Consider the following 22700-nt stretch of genomic DNA (forward strand, 5'->3'; position numbering starts at 1 on the left):
AGCCTGGTCTACAGAGTGAGTTCCAGGACAGCCAAGGCTACACAGAGAAACCCTGCCTCGAAAAACCAAAAAAACAAACAAACAAAAAAGTTTTAAAAGGACTTCAAACAAACAAACAGCTGGGCAGTGGTTGCAAACTCCTTTATTCCCCTACCACTTGAGAGGCAGAGGGAGGTGGATCTCTGAGAGCTTGAGGCCAGCCTGGTCTATGTATGGAGTTCCAAGACAGCTAAGACCACATAATGAGACTTTATCACCAGACAGTCAAATGCTCCATTCTTTTTCTCCCTTAAATTTTGTTTCCAGACAGGTTTTCTCACTGTAGCTCTGACTGTCTTAGAACTTGTTTGTGTTTGTTTTGTTTCGGGAGATTCAAGACAGGATTTTTTTTTTTTAGTCCTCGATGTCCTGGAACTCACTCTAAACCAGTCTGGGCTGGAGCTCACTGAGGCCCACTTGCCTCTACCTCCTGAGTGCTGGGATTAAAAGTGTGGGCCACACAGACCCTGTCTTTATTTTTAAAATGTATATGTCTTGTGTGTAGGTGGGTATGCGTGTGCCACCGTATGTGTGCAGTGCCCAGGGAGTCAGAAGAGGGCATCTGGTCCCTGGGACTGCAGTTGTAATTGTGAGTTGCCTTGTGAGTGCTCAAACTAAAAAGACTTTTCCAGTGCTCTTAGCCACTGAGGCATGTGGCCAAACCCGCCCTGGTTTTTTGGTTTGTTTTTTTTTTTAAACCAGATCTCACCAGGATGTGTGGCTTTCTGACTATCCTAGACTGGCTGACAAACCCCAGGGATTTACTACCTCATTGCTGCCATGACAGCATATGCCACCACGTTCGGCTTTTTATTTGGGTGCTGGGAGTAGAACTCAGGTCCTCATGCTCTCAATGACGAGCACCTGGCTAGTTTTTTGGTTTGATTTGGGGATTTTGCTTATTTGAGTGAGGCTCTTGCTATATAACTGTGACTGATCTGGCACTTGCTGTGTAGCCCAGGCTGGCTATGAACTTATAGTAGCCCCTTGACTAAGCTTCCCAAGTGATGAAATTATTATCTTGTGAGTTTTCAGTCAACGTCTCTAGAAGTAGTGGGACCTGGGAAAATGGAGCCAATAGAAGAGGCTAACTAAACTCATGCAATAGCCAGCTTTACTCAGAGCCTCAGACGGGACCAAAATGTATGGGGATTAAGAAAACTCACCTGAGTAAAGTTCTCTTGAGTTGTAGCTGTATGTGATCACAAGAACAAGCCACGAATGTAAATGTTTTCCCAGAAGCATATAAAGGATAGTTAAACATTTAATAACAGAATAACAGAGCCAGGCGTGGTGGCGCACGCCTTTAGTCCCAGCAGGGAGGCAGAGGCAGGTGGATTTCTGAGTTCAAGGCCAGCCTGGTCTACAAAGTGAGTTCCAGGACAGCCAGGGCTACACAGAGAAACCCTGTCTCAAAAAAACAAAAAACAAAAAAAAAAAAAACAGAATAACAGAAACAAGCAATAATGAATAATCTGAAGTAAATTCACTATCCTACACCTAGGCGCAGCATGAAATATTTCTAAAGAAACTGAGGTCACAGGCTCTTGTTTTCTTGAAGTATGCTCCCAAGCACTTAGAATTCTCATCTGACTCCATCCCTGGGCATGTGGAGTCATACACTTCGTGTTCTTAAGTATAGATAACTTCTAGGAGATAGAATTGCTGGGCCAAATGATAGTCTTTGTTTAAACTACTAAGGAACTGCCGTAATGTTTTATAAAGCAGTTGGTGGCATATTATATTCCCACCCTCGATGAGTGAGGTTCTGGTTTCTCTACATTCTTATTTAGACTTACTGTAACTCTCCTAGAGGGTGTGACTTTGGTTTGTATTTCTTGAATGGATCTTAGATTTACTGCTGCTTGTAGGCTTTTTTTTTTTTTTTTTTTTTTTTTTAAATAAAGAACTTTGTAGCTCTGGTAGGCCTCGACTCAGCACAGGAAATCTCTTCCTTTGTTTCCTTAGTGCTGGAGTTAAGGTGTGAGCTTTGTGAGCCATCTGTGTGTTTCATATATCGGTCTATCTTTATTCAAATTCTTTGCCTATTTGTATTTGATGGGGGTTAAAATATATTTTAATGAAATGTCCATCTGTCTCTCCCCTGCACCATGGTACTAGAGAGTGAACACAGGGCCTCATACCACCACCACCACCCACCCACCCACCTACCCCTGCCAAGACAGGGTAGCCCTGGCTGTCCTGGAACTCATTCTGTAGACCAGGGTGAACTCGAACTCAGAGATCCTCCAGCCTCTGCCTTCCAAGTGCTAGGATTAAAAGTGTGCACTAGCACCTGAGTGCTCTGCCACTGAGTATTCTCAACCAGCCCAAAAGGGTGTAAGACAGCATCCCTCGTAGATAGGTCTTCACCTCTCCAGTGCTGGCATTGATCATAAGTGTGTGACACCATGTTTATGTGACATGTTCTCGTCTTGGAAATCTTTGTTGCAGCTTCAGGATTTTGATTCTTTTAAATTTTGTTTTCATTCTTGGAATATTCTTGTGATTGTGTGTGTTTTTTCTAATCCAAACATCTTTCTTGTATCCTTTTTCAAATGTAGCTGTCTTTGTACTTTCTATTCAGTGAACAATATATTTCATAAGGTTGCTGTAGATCCCCAGCATCTCTTTTCATAATCTTTTGGTATATGGAGGTGAATATTCTTTCTAGAATATTTTGAGACTGAGTCTCACTGTGCCTCCCTGACTAGCCTGGAGCTGCTGTATAGACCAAACTGGCCTCCAAGTCACAGAAATCCACCTGCCTCTACTTCCTGAGAGCTGGGAGTAAAGGTATGTGCTACAATGCAGGGCTAGAACTCTTGATTTGGTAAACTTATGGCAAACCTAATCTGTACCTACAATAAAGCCCATAGCGTTGTCAGACTGTCTCTGTCCCATACCCTTTGAATTACTAAGTGCCTAACAATTGTTTTTATTAAAGTCAGCATAAACTAAATGTCCAACTGATCTTCTTTGCCCATTTTTAAATTGGGTTGTCTTTTTTTTTTTTTTTTTTTCCTGAGACTGGGTTTCCCTGGCTGTCCTGAAACACTCTGTAGACCAGCTGGTTCAAACTCGGAAATCCACCTGGCTCTGCCTCCCAAATGCTAGGATTAAAGGCCTATGCCACCACCATCTGGCACCCTTTTTTGCAATTTCAAACTTAACTAGTAAAATAGTAAAGAATCTGAAAGTCCATGTTTTAATTTTTAGCATTAGACTTTTCATCCAGAGTGTTAGAATTAAACACTTGTACCACCAACCTGGCTAGCCTGATTTTTATAGGTAATTATGTTACTTTAAGTTATTTACTGTTGAGTAGATTGTGAGAAACTATCAAATGTGAGCAAATGACTAGTGTTGTCTTTGGAATAAAGGAACTACTGACAGACCTTAAGCCCTAAGCATGTTAGTAAGCGTGCTTAGGTATTAAATGTTATAGTTAACACTAATTATAATGCACATAATACCACCTCTAGTCTCAACTAAAGTCAGATGGCTAGTATATTTGCCAAATTCTAATTGAGAGTGTACATTTATTAAACTTTCTAGGGTGTATGACAGCATACATCACAGTGTGCGAATGGAAGTCAGAGGACAGCCAGGACAGTCCAAAAGCCTTTCTGACCTGAAGTATGTTGTATAGTGATGCTTCCTCAACTAAATGGAAAACAACCCACTCAGGAAAATCATCCTCTGATCTCTACATATATGTGCCTGCACTCAAACAGAACAAAACCCCCTCCCCACACACCCCCAACAGTGTTTCTCTTTGTAGCCCTAACTGTCCTGAAACTCATTCTTAGACCAGGCTAAAAGAAAGCACCAACTTGTTTACTAGTTTCCACACAGTATCCCATGTGTCTATATCTCAAACCTGATACATGTAATACTTTTTGTTGAAACAGGGTCACACTATGTTGCACTAGCTGTGCTTGAACTCCATATGTAGGCCAGGCTGACCTAGAATTCACAGATATCCATTCACCTGCCTCTGCTTCTGAGAACTGACACAAACAGTAGTGGCAACCAGACCTCTGACTTTCATACATGTCTATGTCTTCACACAAAACACTAAAATTATCCTACATCTATACCTCAAATCTAGCCTTCAGCTTTGGAAAAAGAAAGAAGCTTTCCAACTAATGTGCCTCTAACACCTGATGGCAAGTGTGATAACAAGTGTGCTCATTAAGATTGTATTCTACTTTAAAGGTTAAAAACGACAACGAACACCAACCATGAAAGATCCAAGTCGCAGCAGTACTAGCCCAAGCATCATCAATGACGATGTGATTATTAACGGTCATTCTCATGAAGAGGATAATCCATTTGCAGAGTACATGTGGATGGAAAATGAAGAGGAATTCAACAGACAAGTTAGTTCTGTATACAGACATGTTTCTTTTCATGGCTTTATATCTCAGATATGTGCTGGGCACTGTGTGTCCTTTATGTGCACTAAGGATTTATGTGCTACCACTCCTATTTTATTTGGCTGCTAATTACTGTCAGGCTAAACTGCTCATTGAAATTACTTGGGCAGCTTGTTTCAGGGTCCCACCCTAAAGATTGATTCAGAATAGTAGGGTGGAGCCTGGGAAACTGAAAAGAGCTCCCAGATAGTTTCAGTTTGGAAACCAGTGTTTGAACCAATCACATCTCTATTACAATCCAAATCCAAAAATATTTAGGAAACTAGGACAGACAGACCACAGATGTCCTGGTTCAAAATTATCTGCTTTTCACTAGAGCCTCAACCTTTTTTGTTGGGGGTGGGGGTGTTTATTTATTTAAGATTTATTTATTTTATTTATATGAGTACACTGTAGCTGTCTTCAGACACACAGTAGAGGGCATCAGATCCCATTACAGATGGTTGTGAGCCACCATGTGGTTGCTGGGAATTGAACTCAGGACCTCTGAAAGAGCAGTGAGTGCTCTTAACTACTGAGCCATCTCTCCAGTCTCATTGAGCCTCAGTCCTAATCAGCCTGAAAAATCTGCTACTGCCCCACTTTAAGAGAGCTCTGATAAATTGATAGATGTCATCTTTTATTCCCATGTTTCTACTGTTAATCATTTTCTCATTCCCAATCCTGATCATGGTTTCTGTGATTAGTAGTTAGCTCAACTTCTCTGCATCCTGTAATGGACATTCCAGAGTAAAACAGTTCAGTCTTGTTTCTGTGAGAGTCAATTGAGGGTGGGGTCTTTTGGAGGAGGGGTGGTTATTACATTAGAAAAAGTTATTTTGTTGTTTATTTTTAAGGCAGGATATCTCACCCTGTAGCCCCGACTGAATAGACTACATTATATCGACTAGGCTGGCCTGGGACACATCAAGAACACCTGGCAGTCGCTGCCTCTACCTCCCAAATGCTAGAATTAAAGGCGTGAGCTATTAAGCCTGAGTTTTAGATTATTTTTATTATTTATGTGTGTGCAAGTTCCCACAAAGGCCAGTAGAGGGCGTTGGGTCACCTAAAGCTGGAATTAGAGGCAGTTGTGAGCTGCACAGTGTGGGTGTGGGAACCAGACTGCATTGACAGCAAGCACTCTTTACTATTGAGCCCTTTCTTCAACCTCTTTAGAGGGGTGTGGGTGTGTGGATGTCTGTCATCTGTCTTGTCTGTCTGTCTTTGCTTTGAGAGTTGACCATGTCTCCATCATACTGAAATCAGTTGAGGGGTTTTGAGCTGTTTTTAATCTCTACTTTTTAGAGATTTTTCTTAGTCTTTATGGAGGTTGGATTAAGGCCTGGATATTTTAAGACTTCATGGGTAATTCTGAAAAATTCCTTAAAGAAATCATCCATTACTTTTTCCTTTGCTACTCTCAATAGAGAAAACCATATGGAGAGACGAGTAGAGGCTTGGAATAGCCCTAAACAGATGTTGCTAGGTCTTTATGGTAGTTCTGGGCTTTTTTTCCTGTAGTACAGAGGCAGGGAGAAAAGTTTTTAGCCTTTTTACATTTTGTTGTTAGGAGATCAGACCCAAGACTTCCTGCATCAATGAGTACTATGTCAATGACTCACATCCCAGCTCTGACATGGGGTTTGTGTAGATGTGAACGCCACACAGTCATCCTCCACAATCCTGGGGTTACAGCTGTGCCTGGCTGTTAAGAGAACATTTGAGAGACAAATTCATCAAACTGTGTCACAGGCTGCCCTAGAATTTGAGGTAGTCATTTTATCTTATTCTTCAAGTGTGGAGATGATAATTGTAAACCACACAGCCAGGCACATTATGGTTTGATTTGGTTCTGTTCTGCTAAGACAGAGTCTCACTATATAGCCTTGGCTGGCCTTAGACTTTCAGATACCTCCTGCCTGCCTCCTGAGTTTTGGGACTAAAGGCATGCACTACCTTACCTGCCCTTACATTATGATTTCAGATGGCATAGTCTCAGATATTTTAAGCCGTATGCTGTAATTAACCTCTCTTGTTATAAATCTAGATAGAAGAGGAGTTGTGGGAGGAAGAATTTATTGAACGCTGTTTCCAAGAAATGCTGGAAGAGGAAGAAGAACATGAATGGTTTATTCCAGCTCGAGATCTCCCACAAACTATGGACCAAATCCAAGACCAGTTTAATGACCTTGTTATCAGTGATGGCTCTTCTCTGGAAGATCTTGTGGTAAAAAGTCATTTCTCATCTTTTTCTTTTTTTAGACCCTGCCTCATCTCCCTTAAGTGGAAAATAAATCTGCTCTCTCTTTAAGAAGAGTTTTAAAGCTCGGTGTGGTAGCGCACCCCTTTAATCCTGGCACTCAGGAGGCAGAGGCAGACGGATTTCTGAGTTCAGGGCCAGCCTGGTCTACAAAGTGAGTGCCAGGACAGCCAGGGCTACACAGAGAAACCCTGTCTCAAAACAAACAAACAAACAAACAAAAAAACAACAACAACAAAATCTAAGATCTCCTGATTGCGTTTCTTTGAGATACATTTATAAGCTCTTGGCAGAAAAAGAATACAAACCTAGGTTCATATTTTTTTTTTAATTTATTTATTTATTACATGTAAGTACACTGTAGCTGTCTTCAGACACACCAGAAGAGGGAGTCATATCTTGTTAAGGATGGTTGTGAGCCACCATGTGGTTGCTGGGATTTGAACTAAGGACCTTTGGAAGAGCAGTCGGGTGCTCTTACCTGCTGAGCTATCTCACCAGCCCTAGGTTCATATTCTTATTCTCAGTCTTGTCACTGGTAATGTGCTTGCAATAAAGTTTTACATCATCGCTAATGTAGAACCTGAGGAGTTCTTTTTTTTATTTTAAGATTTATTTATTTTATGTATATGAGTGCATTGTATAGATGTCTTCAGACACACCAGAAGAGGGCATCAGATTCAATTACACATGGTTGTGAGCCACTATATGGTTGCTGGGAATTGAACTCAGGACCTCTGGAAGAGCCATCTCTCCAGCCCCAGGGAATCTTTTATTAAAATTAAGATAAAAGACTTTTTTGTTTGATGAAGTGGGTGGGTAGTTGAAACAGTTTCACTCTAGTTCAAACCTGCAACTCAATGCCTTGATTAGCCTCAAACATGAGCAATCCTCTTCCCCACACTGCTGAGACCTAGAATTCGTAGCTTCTGTTTATTATGGATTAGTTTACTAAGCTGTTCATCATAATCACCTAAACTTGAATACTCAGAGAGTTTAAGCATCCCAAAGTATGCTTTACAGTTCTCCTCCACATCAAGCTTTTGAAAAACATTCTGCTGCTAAAAAACAATACAGAAAACACCAAGATCCACATTGTGGCATACCCTTTGCAGTAAATGACTGTGACTGGACTGAATAGGTGTATGATCTGGTCTGTTGGGACATATTTGCCTACTGCTTTTAGTCATGTCACATACTACTAATGCTTTGAATAAAGGCTTAATGTATAGACTAGATTTGCATAAATCCATAACACAGAAACTGAATTGTTTGACTCAATTTTTTCAAGATTACTTTAATTCATTTTTAGACTTCTCTAGTTTCCAGAAGATTACATATTCAAGAATTCTGCCCTTTTTTCGTTTTTGGTTGTTTTTATTTTTTTTAACAATTAAACCATGCTTGCTTTTCTTACTTTTTTTTTTTTTTTTTTGATTTTTCAAGACAGGGTTTCTCTGTGTAGCCCTGACTGTCCTGGAACTCACTCTGAAGACCAGGCTGACCTCAAACTCAGAAATCCGTCTGCCTCTGCCTCCCGAGTGTCGGAATTAAAGGTGTGCACCACCACTGCCCGGCACTTTTTCTTCCTTTTAAGGATTTTTATTTCTGTATATTTAATGTTGAAGGTCAAGCCCAGGCCTAGAACATTCTAAATAGACATTTTTATTACTGAGCTAGTCTGAAAGTATAGATTTATTTCCCCTGTGTGAAGGGAGAACACTTATCTAAACTTATTTAAATTATTGGTCCAGTATGTCATTTAATATTATGTTTTGGTCTTAAAATACATGGCATTGGAATTCAGGGGTGGGTTTGTTTGTTTGTTTGTTTTGGTTTTGGTTTTTTGTTTTTTAATCTTCCTGTCTTCATCAACCCCTGGAATATCTCCAGGTTTCTTTTTTATCAACACTCAGCATAGAGGATCTTCAGTTCTTCTTCTTTATATTGACTTCATGTTTAGGGAAGTGGAAATGAGGAGACAGAGGAATGCAGTCCAGGTCTTGGAGACTTGGGCTGACATGGAAACAGAGTCACAGAGAGGGTGATCTGTCCGAGCTTCCATGGGTGTTTGGAATAGGTAGAGCTGAGATCTCCAACTCATGTCTTCTGTCTCCTATGTAGTTTTCTTTTCCTGTTACAGTGCCTCCTATGGGAATTAGAAAACAGCAGTTGTAGAAAGATAACCCCCAAGTTTTCAGTGACAATCCCATATAAAATTCCCTAATAGCAAACAATGCCCCAGTTAATCAGACTGAGAACATGTATTTAACATGTTTGGAAGTATTTTCAGAGCATCAGGCACACTTGGAAAAAAAAATATCTTATTTCATGCTATTTCTTATAGCTTAAGTGAGGTTAGTGCATTTCGTTATACTTAATAGGATGTAGAGGCCAGGAGGTGCACACCTTCAGTCCCAGCACTTAGGAAGCACATAGGCTGGTAGGTCTCCGTGAGTTTGTGGCCAGCCGGATGACATTCTTTCTCTGCCATGAGTTTGGGGGTTAGGAAGAACCTTAGAGTTCGACCTTTTGTATTTTCTGGGAGATAATTTTTACATAAAGGTCTAGGCTGAATACTTCTGAGAATTCACAGTGATCTGTAATGAACTTCCTTTCTCTTTCTCTTAATTTCTTTCTTTCTTTTTTTTTTTTTTTTTTTTAATATATGATTTTTCAGGTCAAGAGCAATCTGAATCCCAATGCAAAGGAGTTTGTTCCTGGGGTGAAGTACTGACATGTCTGAGCAGCCGGCCGCTTTTGGTGGATGTAGCACAGTTTCCACACTGGGAAGGCAGTGTTAGAAGACTCCATTGTAAAAGCTCTCGTCACTGTGTTACACTTACGCATTGCCAAAGTTTTTGTTAGTCTTGCATGCTTAATAAAAGTGCTGAGACTGTTACTAAGTAAGAAGCTGTCACACAATTACTGAAAGTAGAATTGCCATGTGGCTTAATGTAAAGACAGCAATGGAAGAAGCACCAGTCAATTGTGACAAAGAACCAAATTAAATCACCTCCAAATCTCATTGAATTGTCTGTCTTTGAGGCTAAACTGGTCCCTTAAGGGTTAGTTGACACGCTTTAATGTCTACACTTTGTATAAATTTAAATTAGGTTCTGATTGTTAAACAGATTTCTCAGTTGCATTTGTCCATCAAAAATAACCTCTTCTGGAGAAAATCTGTTAAATTTTGAAGTAAGTAATTTCACAAGAATGTCTTTGAGGTTACAAGGTGATGGTCAGATAGGAGCTAGTCTGGCTTTTGCCTAGTGTATTATCATGTTAGGAATACTGAGTTCTCCTAGTGTTAATCTTGAGGAAATACATTTTGAGGCTTGCATCTTCTGAAGATTGATTGCATCATCGCCACCGTGTGTGAAGTCTAACACAGGACCCACACCAGCCCATAATCCAACTGAAGCACTCGAAAGACGGTAGCATGACTCTGGTGCTCTTCCTTGCTTTGTTAACCATCATGACTATAGTCTGCAGCACAACTTTTCTTTTAACAAAGCTAGAACAGTTTTGGCTTCTTAAACTTCATATTTGAGTAGGTTAAGCTGCCATACGTGTTCAGTGTGAATAGTGTTTAAGTTGAAAATATTGTAAAAAAATTATATTTTTTCAAAAATATTTAAAAAAAATAAATGATAGTAGAACCGAGCTGGTGCTTGTGTTATTGGTGCAGACAACAGACTCCAGCATTGGTGCTCGCCTAGTGTGGACAGTGGGCAGCCCTGTGTGTGAGGTGTGCTGACAGGAAGGTGTGCTCCAGTCCACAGTAGCCAAGAAGGTGTCTGTCAAGTGTTTGACTTGCCCTTGCCCAAGACTGCACTGTCAGCAATCTTAGCCAGCCATGGTAGAAAGCTGGGGTTGGTCTGGGGATATCTGTTAATGGCAGAGCACTTGCTTAGTACACGTAGCAGCATGAATGTTTCTTGATGTGCTAGAGTTGCAGACTGAAACAGGCCATGTAGCCATTTATTGTATTTGAGACACTGTATTGCTAAATAGCCAAGGCCAGCTCTGAACTTCGGGTCCTCCTACCTCAAGTTTCTGGGTTCTGGGACTACCTTGCTCTTTTGTATGGTTATTTCTGGCTCATTCTTTCTGAAAAGCTTTTAAGGTGTTCATTTGGTTTGGCTTGGTTTTTGTCCGTGGTACTAGAGGTTGAACTTGAGCTATTTTCTGCATGCTAACCAACCACTGTACTGGTCATCCTCATCCAGGAAGGGTCTTTGTTCTATGTACTTCTCACTGTCCCGGAACTTATTCTATAGTCTAAGTTGGCCTTGATTATATGCCTCTGCTAGGATTATGCCACCATGTGCTGCCAAAAGTCTTTTTACTTCTTAAAAACAGTTACCTTAAACTAATGAAGAAGCAAGCGTTTTAATTTTCTTTTTCTTTTTTTATTATTAGATAAGTGACTATTGTCTGCAGGTATGTCTGTGTATCCCTTTCAAGCCTGGTAGCCAGAGAGGCCAGAACAGGATATCAGAGCCCCTAGGACTGGAGTTTCAGACAACTGTGAGCCGCCACATAGGTGCCGGGAATTGAAACAAGGTCCCCTAGAAGAGTAGCCTCCTGTTCCTGGTTTTTGGTTTGGTTTGGCTTTTTGAAACAAGGTCTCCATAGCACTGGCTGTCCTGGAGCTTACTGTGTAGGGTGGGCTGGCTTCACATCACAGAAATCTGCCTGCCTCTGCCTCCCAAGTCCTGGGATTAAATGTGTGCCACTACACCTGGCCACAGGCAAATTTTTTAAGAAACTCTAGAAAAGACAGGCATACTTAGCACTTGGGGGTTGGGGAATAACACCTTCAGTCCTTTTGTTCTCTAACTGCTCAGTATCAAGTGTACAAGGGGTACTACTCAAGCTAGCTTTAATCTCAGACTCCTTAGAGCAGGCATTACAGGGTTAAGCCACCACTCATAACTTTCACTAGAATGTTTCTTGTTTGAGGGGGAAAATATTTGAATTAACTAGAGCCAAGTGTCTCCATTATAGGCAAAACTAGGATTTAGAGCTGCCTACATGTTTTGAAGCTTAAAGATAAATTATTATTATTATTAGCAGGTTTCTGGTAACTGAACTGTAAGTGATTGTAATTTTATGACTACTAACATTGAAACAAAATAACATGTAGAAGGATCTCTCCTGTTTATGGCACTGCTGGTGTTTCCAACCTTTCCAGTTTCAAAGATATTACTTAGGTATGGTAATGGTAATACACACCTATAATTCCTGCGTTTGAAGGGCTGGAGAGATGGCTCAGTAGATAAGAGCACTTGTTGCTCTGGCAAAGGACTCAGGTTTGATTTTCTAGTACCCACATGGTGGTTCACAGCCATCCAGAGGATCCTGTGCTTTCCTGTGACCTCTGTGGGCACCAGACAAGCACATGATGTGCACTAATGTACATAAAATACATACTTTTTAGTTCCTTCACTTAGAGTCTATGAATAAGAAGGATCATGAGGGCTGGTGAGATGGCTCAGTAGGTAAGAGCACCCAACTGCTCTTCTGAAGGTCCGAAGTTCAAATCCCAGCAACCACATGGTGGCTCACAACCACCCATAATGAGATCTGATGCCCTCTTCTGGTGCGTCTGAAGACAGCTACAGTGTACTTACATTAAATAAATAAATAAATAAATAAATAAATAAATAAATAAATAAATAAATCTTTAAAAAAAAAAAAAAAGAAGGATCATGAATTGGCGAAGGGTGATCTGATTGTGCTAATGCCAGTACTTGAGAAGCATGCATGCATGCATACACAGAGAGATCAGGCTGGCAGTGACTGCTCTTAGACTCTAGTTGGTCTAGATGCTGCCTGTATCTGGTAGGATTGATAATCCCGCTTACTTGTGACCATCTGTGGCTCTCACTGTAACATGGCTAAGAAATTCTACCCAGATCCAAAGGACTTTTTACCCTGCCTAATCTCCCCTTGAAGAAACTTGTAACTGATTACAAAACTGCTAGTTTGATTTTTTTTTTCTTTTTGTTTAAACAGATGTTTGATTATTCAACCTCCCACAAGAACCATATCACATCCTACCTTTCATTGAGGTGGCTTCAGACCTTGGTACACACAGACCCAGTTTCTATATTGTCTGGAGTGTCTTCTAGAACTGGAGGCTGATTTTGTGTCTTTTTAGAAAATCCTCTGAAGACTGGGCAGATGGGGATGTATCTGAAAAAGGTGGTCCTTTTTACCAATCCCATCCCAAAGGGGAAATCGTAGCTCTTGAGACTGGCTGACGTCTCACTGTTGGCATGGGCTCCAGCTTTCCACTGTATCAGGCCTCTTTCCTCTGGGCTCCCTGCAAGAGGACAGTGAGGTCATCTAGGAGAATAAAATACCTTTCCTGCACATAGCCAGTCCTAAGGCATATTTCTAGAATCAAGTATGAATTTGCCTAGTCAGAAGGGAGCCCAGGGCAGTTTTGCCTGCTGGATAAGCACTCTACCACTCTGCATGCCTTACCTGCCAGAGCTCTGCGAAACCTGAAAAGATTAATACTGCTTAGCTGTAGTATCAAGTCCTGTGCTAAATCATTTCATTATTTCTGAACACCCCTGGGAGGTGCATAGGCACAAAATTTTAAGGTGAAGAAACAAGCTAAGTCATTTTACACTGCCTGAATATGGGGCTAATGTGTGGTTGCTTCGTGGGACCTAAATAGTGTCCAGGCTGTACCTCTGAGTAAGGTACATGTTTTTACATTTTCTATCACATTTATTGTTTATCTAGAATTTATGGAACTATGAGAGTGAGGAGGTCTTAGGATAGGCACAGGAAGTAGGTTCTCTTGTTCCATCATGTGGGCCCTGGGCATTGAACTCTGATCAGGTTCAGCAAGTGCCTTTTCCTGCTGAGTTACCCGCCTGCCTGAGGACATAGACCTTGAAATACTTTATCAGTGTTAGGATTCATTATTACAGTTCTAAATTTAGGGCATAAAGCATTTTTATAGCATGAATGAAAGCCAAGCTAAGCAAGAGACCTTTGATGGGGTAGGGATGGACCTCTGGAGAGGAGTCCTAGAGATTGTGGGTTTTCAGCTGGAGCTGACAAAGACTGAAATCATTCACCTAGCGGGAGGGCAGCCAGAGCTAAGAGTAGCCCAGATTGCTGCAGCTAAATGAGACACAAGCTCTCATCAAGGAGGGCAAGAAACATCAGAAGAGGCTGCCTGGAGATGTTCGAACAGGACCAGGAATCAGGTGGCCAGGGTAGAAAGGGAAGAGCTATTGGCATGTGGTCAATAGTTCTGCGCATCCTCCTCAATGTGGCTCAGGGCCAAGCTGGTAAATTCCACCAGCTTGTCCCAAACTGCATTTGACTCTTCTCTGAGGTGTGAGGCAGCTATAATGTCAGCACTGAGCAGATAAAGACAAGAGAATGAGAGGTTCAAGTCAGTCTGAACTTGCCATGTCTCAGACGTGGTTAATGACTGTTCTTTTCATTGAGTTTTGCCCACCCAGTTTCCCCAAACCCATCTGCAGAGGCATTGTAGTATGATGGCTAGGATACATGCTATTTCAGATTGGCAGTTAAATGTTACGACTTTGTGGGTCACTTTTTTGTTACTTTATAGCACCTCAGAACTGGGCAACAACTTTGCTTGTCAGGTTTAAGGATGATATGAGTCACTCTTCTACTGACTCACATCTGATGGCTATCAGGGTTTTGTTTTGTTTTGTTTTTTAAGATTTATTCATTATTATTTCTAAGTACACTGTAACTGTCTTCAGATGTACCAGAAGAGGGCGTCAGATCTCATTTACGGATGGTTGTGAGCCACCATGTGGTTGCTGGGATTTGAACTCTGGACCTTTGGAAGAGCAGTCAGTGTTCTTAACCGCCAAGCCATTACTCTCCAGTCCCGGCTATCAGTTTTTAAAATATATATACTGAGCATATGCATACTGGACTGTCACATTTCCACAATCCTTGCAAAAAAAAAAAAAAAAAACAAAACAAAACCTGGGCATCCAAGGTTCATTTGGGAGGCTCTTCTATTTGTACAGCAGGCTGCTCCCATTCTTGATAGATTTCTCCCACAAACCAATGCTGCATTTTTACCTATCCAGCTCTGTGAAGATAAAGGTATTCTCAGCCTGGTGGTGCTAAAGAGTTGGTGAGGCAAGGACTCCCAAAACCAGAGGGCTCTCTTGACCTCATCCTTTTCAAGACCTAGGAGATAGGCTGTGTGCCTCAGTGTCCTCCACCAGCCAGCGGACACTCCAGCAGCCCATTTCTACTGCACTCTGGCCTGCATCAGGCCTGCCTGGCCACATCTCAGGAACCAAACCATCATGAGCATATACATTAATGATAGTATAGCCTGGCTCTCTTGCTTCCCTCCCAGAGCTGACCATTGCAGTACCTGGCACTGTGTTGTCCAGTATGAAAGCAAGACATCCGCCAACAAACATCTCTGTGGTCAGCAGCACAGTTAGGATCTGATCCACTTCAGGAATGCCTGTGGAATAAGTCAGGGGCCAGTGGGCTAGTGGCCTATACTGGAATGCAGAGCTCAAGGGACTTACTACCTGTGTGGTCCCCTGACTTCTTACAAACTGTCATGGCTCTGGAATATTCCAAAGCCTGACCTTCAAGCCTGTCTGTACCTCTCTCTCTCCCATCTTTGGGGAGAAACTTCTGACAGCTGTTAGTTGTTGACTTAGGACAAGTCACTTAGCCTCTGTGAACTCATGGCCTCTGGAAAACAGAGGTAATAATAGAATCTCGTGGGACTATTAGGAAAATTAAATGAGCATATTAAAAAACTCAACAGGTAGGTTCTTGCTTATAATCTCAGCCTCACTGAGGGTGCTAGGGAAGTGCTGTCACTGGACTGGTTTCCAACCCCCATTCCCTCATCTCTGGAGATAGCAGAGAATACAAGGTACCTGTGTTGATAGCACCTGGGTTGGAATCCAGGTAGTTGGGTAGTGTGAGGCCAAAGAACATGGAGAATCCCAATACGAAGAGGTTGCGGGAGGAGTTCATGTCGACAAACTGCAGATTGGACAGTCCCACCGCGGTGATCATACCTGCCACAGCAGAACTGCTGGAGGCTGGGCCTGGCCAGACCAGGTCCTGCCACACCCCCTGGGGAGGCCTCAGACACTCACCAAAAAGAGTGCAGAACATTCCTCCCAGGATGGGGTCTGGCAGTGAGGCGAAGAGAGCTGTGAATTTGCCAATGGCACCCAGGATTAGCATGATACCTGCACCATACTGCACGACTCTTCGGCTGCCCACCTGCAGGAAGCCAAGGGCTGGGTAGGCCCAGAGGCAGGGCTAGTTCCAGGGGGCAGGGTATTAGGCGAATAAATGGACTCCAGCATTAGGAGGGGGTAGGATAAAGGTGGGATGCTCTCAAAGACGGGATGGGGCTAGGCCAAAGCCAAGATGGCTTAGAACAGGGCCTGTAACACATGAACAGGACTGCAGTGCTCTGGCAAGTGGCTTGTGGCACCTTGGTAATCCCTAGGACCCCAATGTTGGGACTGGATGAGGTGGACCCGTTGCCTGTGCCCAGTAGCCCAGCGATAATGCAGCAGATGCCTTCAGTGAAAATTCCCCTGTAAAGAAATGGTGAGTGGGGCGTTGGCCCCTCCCCTTCACCAGTCTATCATCACCTTCGTCCATCCGCTACATACCCCTCTAAAGCTGTACAGACAGACTGGTACCATCTAGAGCCTGGAAGCCAGGTGTCAGTACCAGCACTCAGTGCTCCACTGCTTACTCCCTGGGGCAATTCTGAGCTTTAGTCCCCCCTCTGTACCAGGAAGATGATGAGGGGCCCGACCTCACAGAATGGTTAGCCATTGAATACAAGTTTGCACGAACTGGGTGCACAGATAGTTGTCAGTAACTGGTTTCCTCAGGACTGGCATCCTCAGTGGTTCCGAGCATTTACAGAACAAGTAAGCTCCATTCCAGGCTCCAGGGAAATGAGGGCTAGAGGTGAGGGTGACTTTCATGCCTAAGCCTCCTAAGTGTGGGACCCAGTCCTGTCCACACACTTGCTGTCATAGTAGCTCCTTGGGATCAGGCATTGAGGTGGGCATACCTGTTGATGGCATGTACTGGAGGGGGTGGTGCTCCAGCCAACCGGGCACAGGCATAGTAATCACCGATGGACTCAATGATGCCCGCCAGTGTGGCACTGAACATCCCCAGAACTGCAGCCACAGTCACTGTGGGTAGGCCCCACTGACCTGTTGGAGGGAACATGATAGGTTCTTGAGGAGGCTGTAATGGCTTGGGAATAGATGGGGTCATTTGAAGGGGTGGGGTGCTGCTGGAGGGAGGGCTCAGCAGTTGAGAACACTGGTGGTGTTTCCATATGGTCCTGAGTTCAATTCCCAGCAACCATATGCTGGCTCATGGCCGTCTATAAAGGAACCTGATGCCCTCTTCTGGCATGTAGGTGTACATGCAGACAGAGAACTCCTACATTAAAAAAAAAAAAAAAAAAAAAGAATATATAAATAAAATTTACAAAAAAGAAAGGGAAAGGAGCTGGCGGGGAGTCTCACTGATACACCAGCCCAGAACAAGACTGAGATGCAAACCACCCCTCAGGGGCATCCACAAACAGGGCTGATGCGATGGATGTTGTCAGCTGAACCCAGAGTCATCAGGAGTCTCTTAGGAATTTCAGTTAGAAGCAGAAGGGACCAAGCAGACTTGCTTACATGGGTAGGGGATTCGGATCCAGGGAGAGATAGCCATGATGTCCCCTCGGGCATCAGTTCGAGCCTGGAAGCCATAGACTGTGGGGTCTGCGGGCAGCACATCTGTCAGGGTCAACACGTAGCAGAGCAGCCACACGGTCATGATGGCCAGCACAATCTGGAGTAGGTGGGGTGATGGGGTGACAGGGCACTGCAGGCACTGGAGACCTTGGTGCAGAGTGGCCTGCTTCTGCGTTAGCCCCAGAGCCCTGGCTGACTCCTAGCTTCTGGCGGGAACTCCACCCCACCCCCCCACCCCCCGCCCCCCCCCCCCGGCCCCAACCTTCCCTGGCTCAGGTCCCTTTTTCGCAGCACCTGCGAGCTCCTCACCGGAAACATCTTAAAGATCTGGACGCGGAAGAGAGTGAGTCCCTTGCCCCATCGGTAAACAGGCAGCAGGAAGGTGAGGTTGCGTAGATACTGGGAGAACAGGATTATCAGTAGAATGGAGCTGGAGGCAGAGACACAAGAAGAAAATAGCTGGTGGGCCAGGTTGGGGCCCAGAAACAGATGAGAGGATAGGAATGAAGGGGATGTGGGGTAGCGCCTAGGACTAGGCAAAAATAGTCCTGTTGCCTGCTCACCAAGCTGAAATGCCCCAATGAGAGCCAGCTCGGTCACCAGCAGCTTGGAAAACAGAGAGCCCGATAAGGGAGACAGTGGGGGTGACAGTGAGAGGCCCAATGTAGCTGAGCAGGGCCCCAGGCAGCCCCATCAGCCCAATCACCACCTCTACCACGCTGGACACCATGATTGCACCCTGGACCTAAAAAGGCAAAATGAGCTATAGTCACTTTGACCTGGCATTATCAATATGTAAGTTCCTCAGCCACCTTCTTGCATACAACTTAGCAGTGGCCTGCCCTTCCAGCTCTTCCTTCAAACCCAATCTCTTCACCCACCTCTCGGATCCGAGGATGCCAGATATGGGAGGTGTTCAGAGGCATACTCCAGTTACCGTAGATCTCCTCTGGAGACAGACGGAGAGAACACACTGCCATGAACAAACACACCCTGGTGCCTAGACTCTGGGAAGCTGCCCAGACCTCTACGACCTCCCCACCAGTGCATACAGGCAAACTGAACCCACCTTCTGAAGGACACTTCCACCTCTCCAAGGCCAGGATTGACTTGGCTGGAACCAGAAAGGCAAAGGCACTGGCCTGGAACAGCGGCAGCCTGGAAGGTGGGACACATAGCAGTGGTGGAGTGGGTTGAGGAAAAGGGATAGAGAAAGGGAAGTCCCTAAGAACCACATCGAGTCCTGCCCCCACATTTTCAGGGATCCTCCAGCTCAAACCCTGCACCTTGCCTTCAGCTCCCCCATCTCAGTGCCAAGAAGAGACATGTGCTCAAAAGCAGGCTGCTACATTTCTGAATCTGAGGGCTGCCTGTGACTGTTCCCAGCCACCACCACTGAACCCAACAGACTTGTTCATTCAAGCCTAGGAATCCCCAAGTCTACGTATGGATGCTGAAAAAACCTGCTCACAAGAATGGACAGTGGGCAGGGAAGCAGTCCTTCTAAACCTTTGGGGCAGAGTGAGAGGAGGGAACCGCAGGGCTCCTAGGAACCCAGCTACCTAGCCCTAGGGCTAGGCAGGCAGACAGGGCCGACAGACAGGGTAGAAGCCAGCTGGTCACAGCCCACCTGTCCTGCCGTGTGCAAGCATGCGAGTGTGTGTGCTTGGGAGCCGGGGAGGGGCCGCTCACCGGATGCCCACTGTAGTCTGGATGAGGGTGGTGATACCCACGCAGGTGAAGATGGTACCAATGAGCTGACTGACCATGTGCTGGTCACGGCCCACACACAGAGCCTCAGCCAGGAGGAAGGGCACAGCGATGGTGCCACTGAAGCACGTCAGGTAATGCTGGGGTGAGAGACGGTCGAGAGTTGACCCCATAGCACTCACATGGCCATGGGCACCCGGGTCTGTGTCCTGAACCTGGACCATACTGACAGGGTGCTTACTTGCAATGACATTACCCACCACCTGACAAGGGAGTCCCAGAGAGCTACTGCTCGCCCACCACTCGGAGCCCAGTCTCCCCCAGGTTAACCCTACCGTTCCTGTTGTCAAATACTACCCACAATTCTCCCAGGCCACTTAACCTTCTTTGGCACAGCTGTTTGGTGACAGTGACTGTGCTGACCTTGTCTCTTTCTCTAGCCTGAAATGACCTTCCTGATCAGAGGCGGTTCGGGATCCCAGGGGAGTACCTCATGTAGAGCTGGGGAGGTCTTGTGAAAACCCACCTGGAAGCCCAGCAGGATGCACAGGTACCATGGTGGCACGTCCTCAATTTTGTACAACATGTCAAACTTGGGCTCCGTGGGCAAAGGTGCCTGCCGGTCCCTGGTGGAAGTCCCTGCTGAATCCACGACCTCATTCTGCTCAGGGAAGTAGGGAGTCACGGCCGCTCAGGGCAGAGCGATGAACCAACCCGCAAAGCCCACGCTGCCTGGACTAAGGGAGCTACAGCCGTCTCCCAGCAACTCGGTGAGGGCAGGATGCAGCAGCAGCTACCCTCCCCAGCTGGTTCCCAGTGGTCCTTCCCACTTCCCACGCCCTGCTGTGGGGATGAAAGCAGTGTCCTGGCTTCCAGAGCCCTTAAGGGCTTTCTAGCGAGGCCCCTAAGTCAAAAGACGGGGAAGGTATCAGACCAGAGTGGGATCAGACTGGGCAGGTCTAGACTGTGAAAAAGCCCCCTCCTGGCCCACCTCTATCTCCTAGAGGTTCCTGAAGGTGCCACAAGGTGAGAAGGCCCAGCCCCTACTGACCTCTAAGCCCAAGTCAGCCAGCCCCTAAACCTAAGGTTCCCTCACCCCTTCCCTCCACTCCGTTCCCCGAGTGCCACTCGAGGCTCAGGACTGTCACTTTTTGCCATTTGGCAATGTTGTCTCTGCCTTCCCAGAAAGGCCAGTCCAGCCCCAGCCCCCACCCGCCGTGCCCCTCGCCCAGGTCACAGCTCCGCTATTCCCCCAGCACCTGCTTTGGGCTCCCGGGGTCCTCCGGAGTTTTCATCTCTGAGGCACAAGTTTGAGAAACCTCTGAGGAGAAAAGAAGAGGGCTTTCCCAAGGCCAAGGAGGACTTTACTCCACTCATCAGACATTGTTCGAAGTCAATCTGTAACCAGGTCCATAGCTCCAGATTGCGAAAGGGGACCGGACAGAGGTGAGGTATTAACTCTGTCTCTGGTGGTAAAGGCCACCCAAGCAAGGGGCACGTTTATCTGCTGAGTTTCTTCTATGCTACCCGCATCCCAGCCTGGCACAAGGCCTGTTCTTGTTTCCCTAGTGAGGGCCAGAGTCTACAGGGTGAAGAGGGGACAGTCAGGGGATGACATGTGAGGAGAGGGAGAGGACATGACTCATCCCCCGCTCTCCAAACCCTCTGCACTTATTAATGGAAGGTTATCTTATCACCATCGCTGCTCTTCAGGGAGAGGATCAAATGCCATTACCTGAGTTTGTATATGCACTGTCACATGGACCCTCTGGGGTTGCATATGTTAACTCTTTCACTGCTGAAAGAAAAAGGCTTAGTAGTGTTATGACCAAGGTCAGACAGGAAGTGAGGTTCAATTCAGGAAACCAAGGTTAAATTCAGGTTGGTTTTGGCGCCCCTCCCTGCCATCCTTCAGCACATAGGACTCCTGAGGTATCCACAGACAGGCCTCTGCCCCTGTGTCAGGATGAGCATCTTAGTCAGGAAGAACTACTCAGCTTGGGGGACCCTGTGAAAATGAGAAGGGGCCTCTTGTTGCAGAAGCATTAAGACTTTTGTTGTGTCTAGTGGCTAATGCCTGTTATCCCTGTACTCAGGAGACTGAGGCAGGCGGATCCCAGGGAGTTCAAGCCCAGCCCAGCCTACCTAATGATTTCCATCTAGGCCACCCTGGACTATGCACTTAAAAAGAATACACAGCATAGCAAAACTCTATCTGAAAAGTAACAGGGAAGGGCTAGCTGGGCTCCTCAGGTAAAGGTAGAGACCTCCAAGCCCAGTAACCTGCCTTGACCTCTGGGGCAGGAGGACGAGAGCTGCCATCCATAGTTCGTCTTCTGACTGCCACATAGAACCCTCTGGCAAAACACCCAAACTCAACCAACACAGACACAAACGAAGGCAGACAGACAGGCAGTCAGACGCGCACACACACACACACACACACACACACACACATGCAAACTAGGGGCTGGCAAGATAGCTCAGCAGGAAAAGGCACTTGCTGCCGAGCCTGATGATCTGAGTTCTGTCTTCTCCCCATGACCCACATGCTAGAAGAGAATTGACTCTCACAAGTTGCCACCTGCCCCGCTACACACACACACACACATCATTATGCATGCTAGAGCGCACACACTGAATACAATTTATTAACTGTATAAACTAACATAAGCTAGGTATGATGACACATGCCTGCATGCCTGTGATCCTGAAAAGGGAGATGCAGGCAAGGGATCGGGTGTTCAAGACTGCCTCCAAATGCCTTGGCTGCATAAGACCCTATCTTGGTAGCTCATGCCTTTAAAATCCAGCACCCAAGAGGCAGAGGCAGGCAAATTTCTATTATTTTGAGGCCAGCCTGGTCTACAGAATGCGTTCCAGGCCAAAGCTATATAGTAAGACCCTCAGGGGCTGGAGAGATGGCTTGGCGGTTAAGAGCACTGACTGTTCTTCCAGAGGTCATGAGTTCACTTTTCAGCAACCGCATGGTGGCTCACAACCATCTGTAATGGGATCTGATGCCTTCTTCGGTTGTGTCTCAATACAGCTACAGTGTGCTCATATACATAAAATAAATGTCTCTTTAAAAAAAAATATATACTCAGATTATAAAATCAAAACAAGCAAACACACACACACACACACACACCTCACACCCATTTCAAAAGGGTAAAAAAATAATCAATCAATCACATGAGACCCTTCTGAGCACTTCACCCGTGTTCAGTCTGTCTGCTCTTTTCCTTTCTAGCCTGGGCTACAGCCTGACTGTTAGCAGAGGCAGTCGGGTTAGGATAGTCCCAACCACCCCAGAGGCTACCTACTTGTGAGTTGCTGTGCCCATGGCTGAGCTGGGATACAGGGGCACAGGCCAGGCAAGGGGCGAGTGGGCAGCATGGCTCTCCAGCTGGGCAGCAGCCTCATGGCCGTCCTGAGTGCAGTTCCCCGTCCAGCTCCCGCCTTTCCTCTGCTTTTTGG

The 22700-nt window shown here is 45.3% G+C and overlaps 2 protein-coding genes across 5 annotated transcripts in view; one reads left to right on the plus strand and one right to left on the minus strand.

Moving 5' to 3' along the window:
• Positions 1-10389, plus strand: part of Paip2 (poly(A) binding protein interacting protein 2) — a 17474-nt gene extending 7085 nt beyond the window's left edge. For 2 of the 3 annotated variants that reach the window (XM_021150230.2, XM_029471868.1), the window contains exons 2-4: positions 4261-4424; positions 6511-6690; positions 9404-10389. In XM_021150230.2, the coding sequence (XP_021005889.1) occupies positions 4287-4424; positions 6511-6690; positions 9404-9460 (375 nt within the window). In that variant the 5' untranslated portion in view covers positions 4261-4286 and the 3' untranslated portion in view covers positions 9461-10389. Of the gene's footprint in view, positions 1-3602; positions 3679-4260; positions 4425-6510; positions 6691-9403 lie in introns of those variants that run through there. The other variant, XM_029471867.1, reaches the window with a different exon arrangement.
• Slc23a1 (solute carrier family 23 member 1) lies at positions 8489-22700 on the minus strand. Of its 2 annotated transcripts, none has more exons than XM_021150228.2 (17): positions 22547-22698; positions 20956-21018; positions 20480-20541; positions 19747-19881; positions 19203-19360; positions 18580-18668; positions 18392-18459; positions 18074-18255; positions 17820-17940; positions 17451-17607; positions 16823-16970; positions 16226-16331; positions 15879-16008; positions 15654-15797; positions 15128-15223; positions 12793-13057; positions 8489-8872 (listed from the first exon to the last, which is right to left on the minus strand). In XM_021150228.2, exons 1-16 carry the CDS (start codon positions 22644-22646, stop codon positions 12810-12812), a joined length of 2007 nt encoding a protein of 668 aa, XP_021005887.2. In that variant the 5' UTR covers positions 22647-22698; the 3' UTR covers positions 8489-8872; positions 12793-12809. The 2 variants fall into 2 exon arrangements, with proteins under 2 accessions (XP_021005887.2, XP_021005888.2); XM_021150229.2 differs by lacking the exon at positions 8489-8872 and adding an exon at positions 12008-12109 and having other exon boundaries at positions 22547-22700.

This window comes from Mus caroli, chromosome 18 (genome assembly GCF_900094665.2).
Source record: "Mus caroli chromosome 18, CAROLI_EIJ_v1.1, whole genome shotgun sequence".
In the NCBI taxonomy this organism is placed as follows: Eukaryota; Metazoa; Chordata; class Mammalia; order Rodentia; family Muridae; genus Mus; species Mus caroli.

Excerpts from the sequence above, each read along its gene's own strand:
- Slc23a1 (XM_021150228.2), bottom strand. The coding sequence starts at position 22,646 with ATGAGGCTGCTGCCCAGCTGGAGAGCCATGCTGCCCACTCGCCCCTTG. Across the intron at positions 18,256-18,391 it reads GGCATCCTCGGATCCGAGAG|GTCCAGGGTGCAATCATGGT; the intron begins GTGGGTGAAGAG and ends TTGCCTTTTTAG. Across the intron at positions 13,058-15,127 it reads ACTGGACAACACAGTGCCAG|GGAGCCCAGAGGAAAGAGGC; the intron begins GTACTGCAATGG and ends GTCCTCTTGCAG.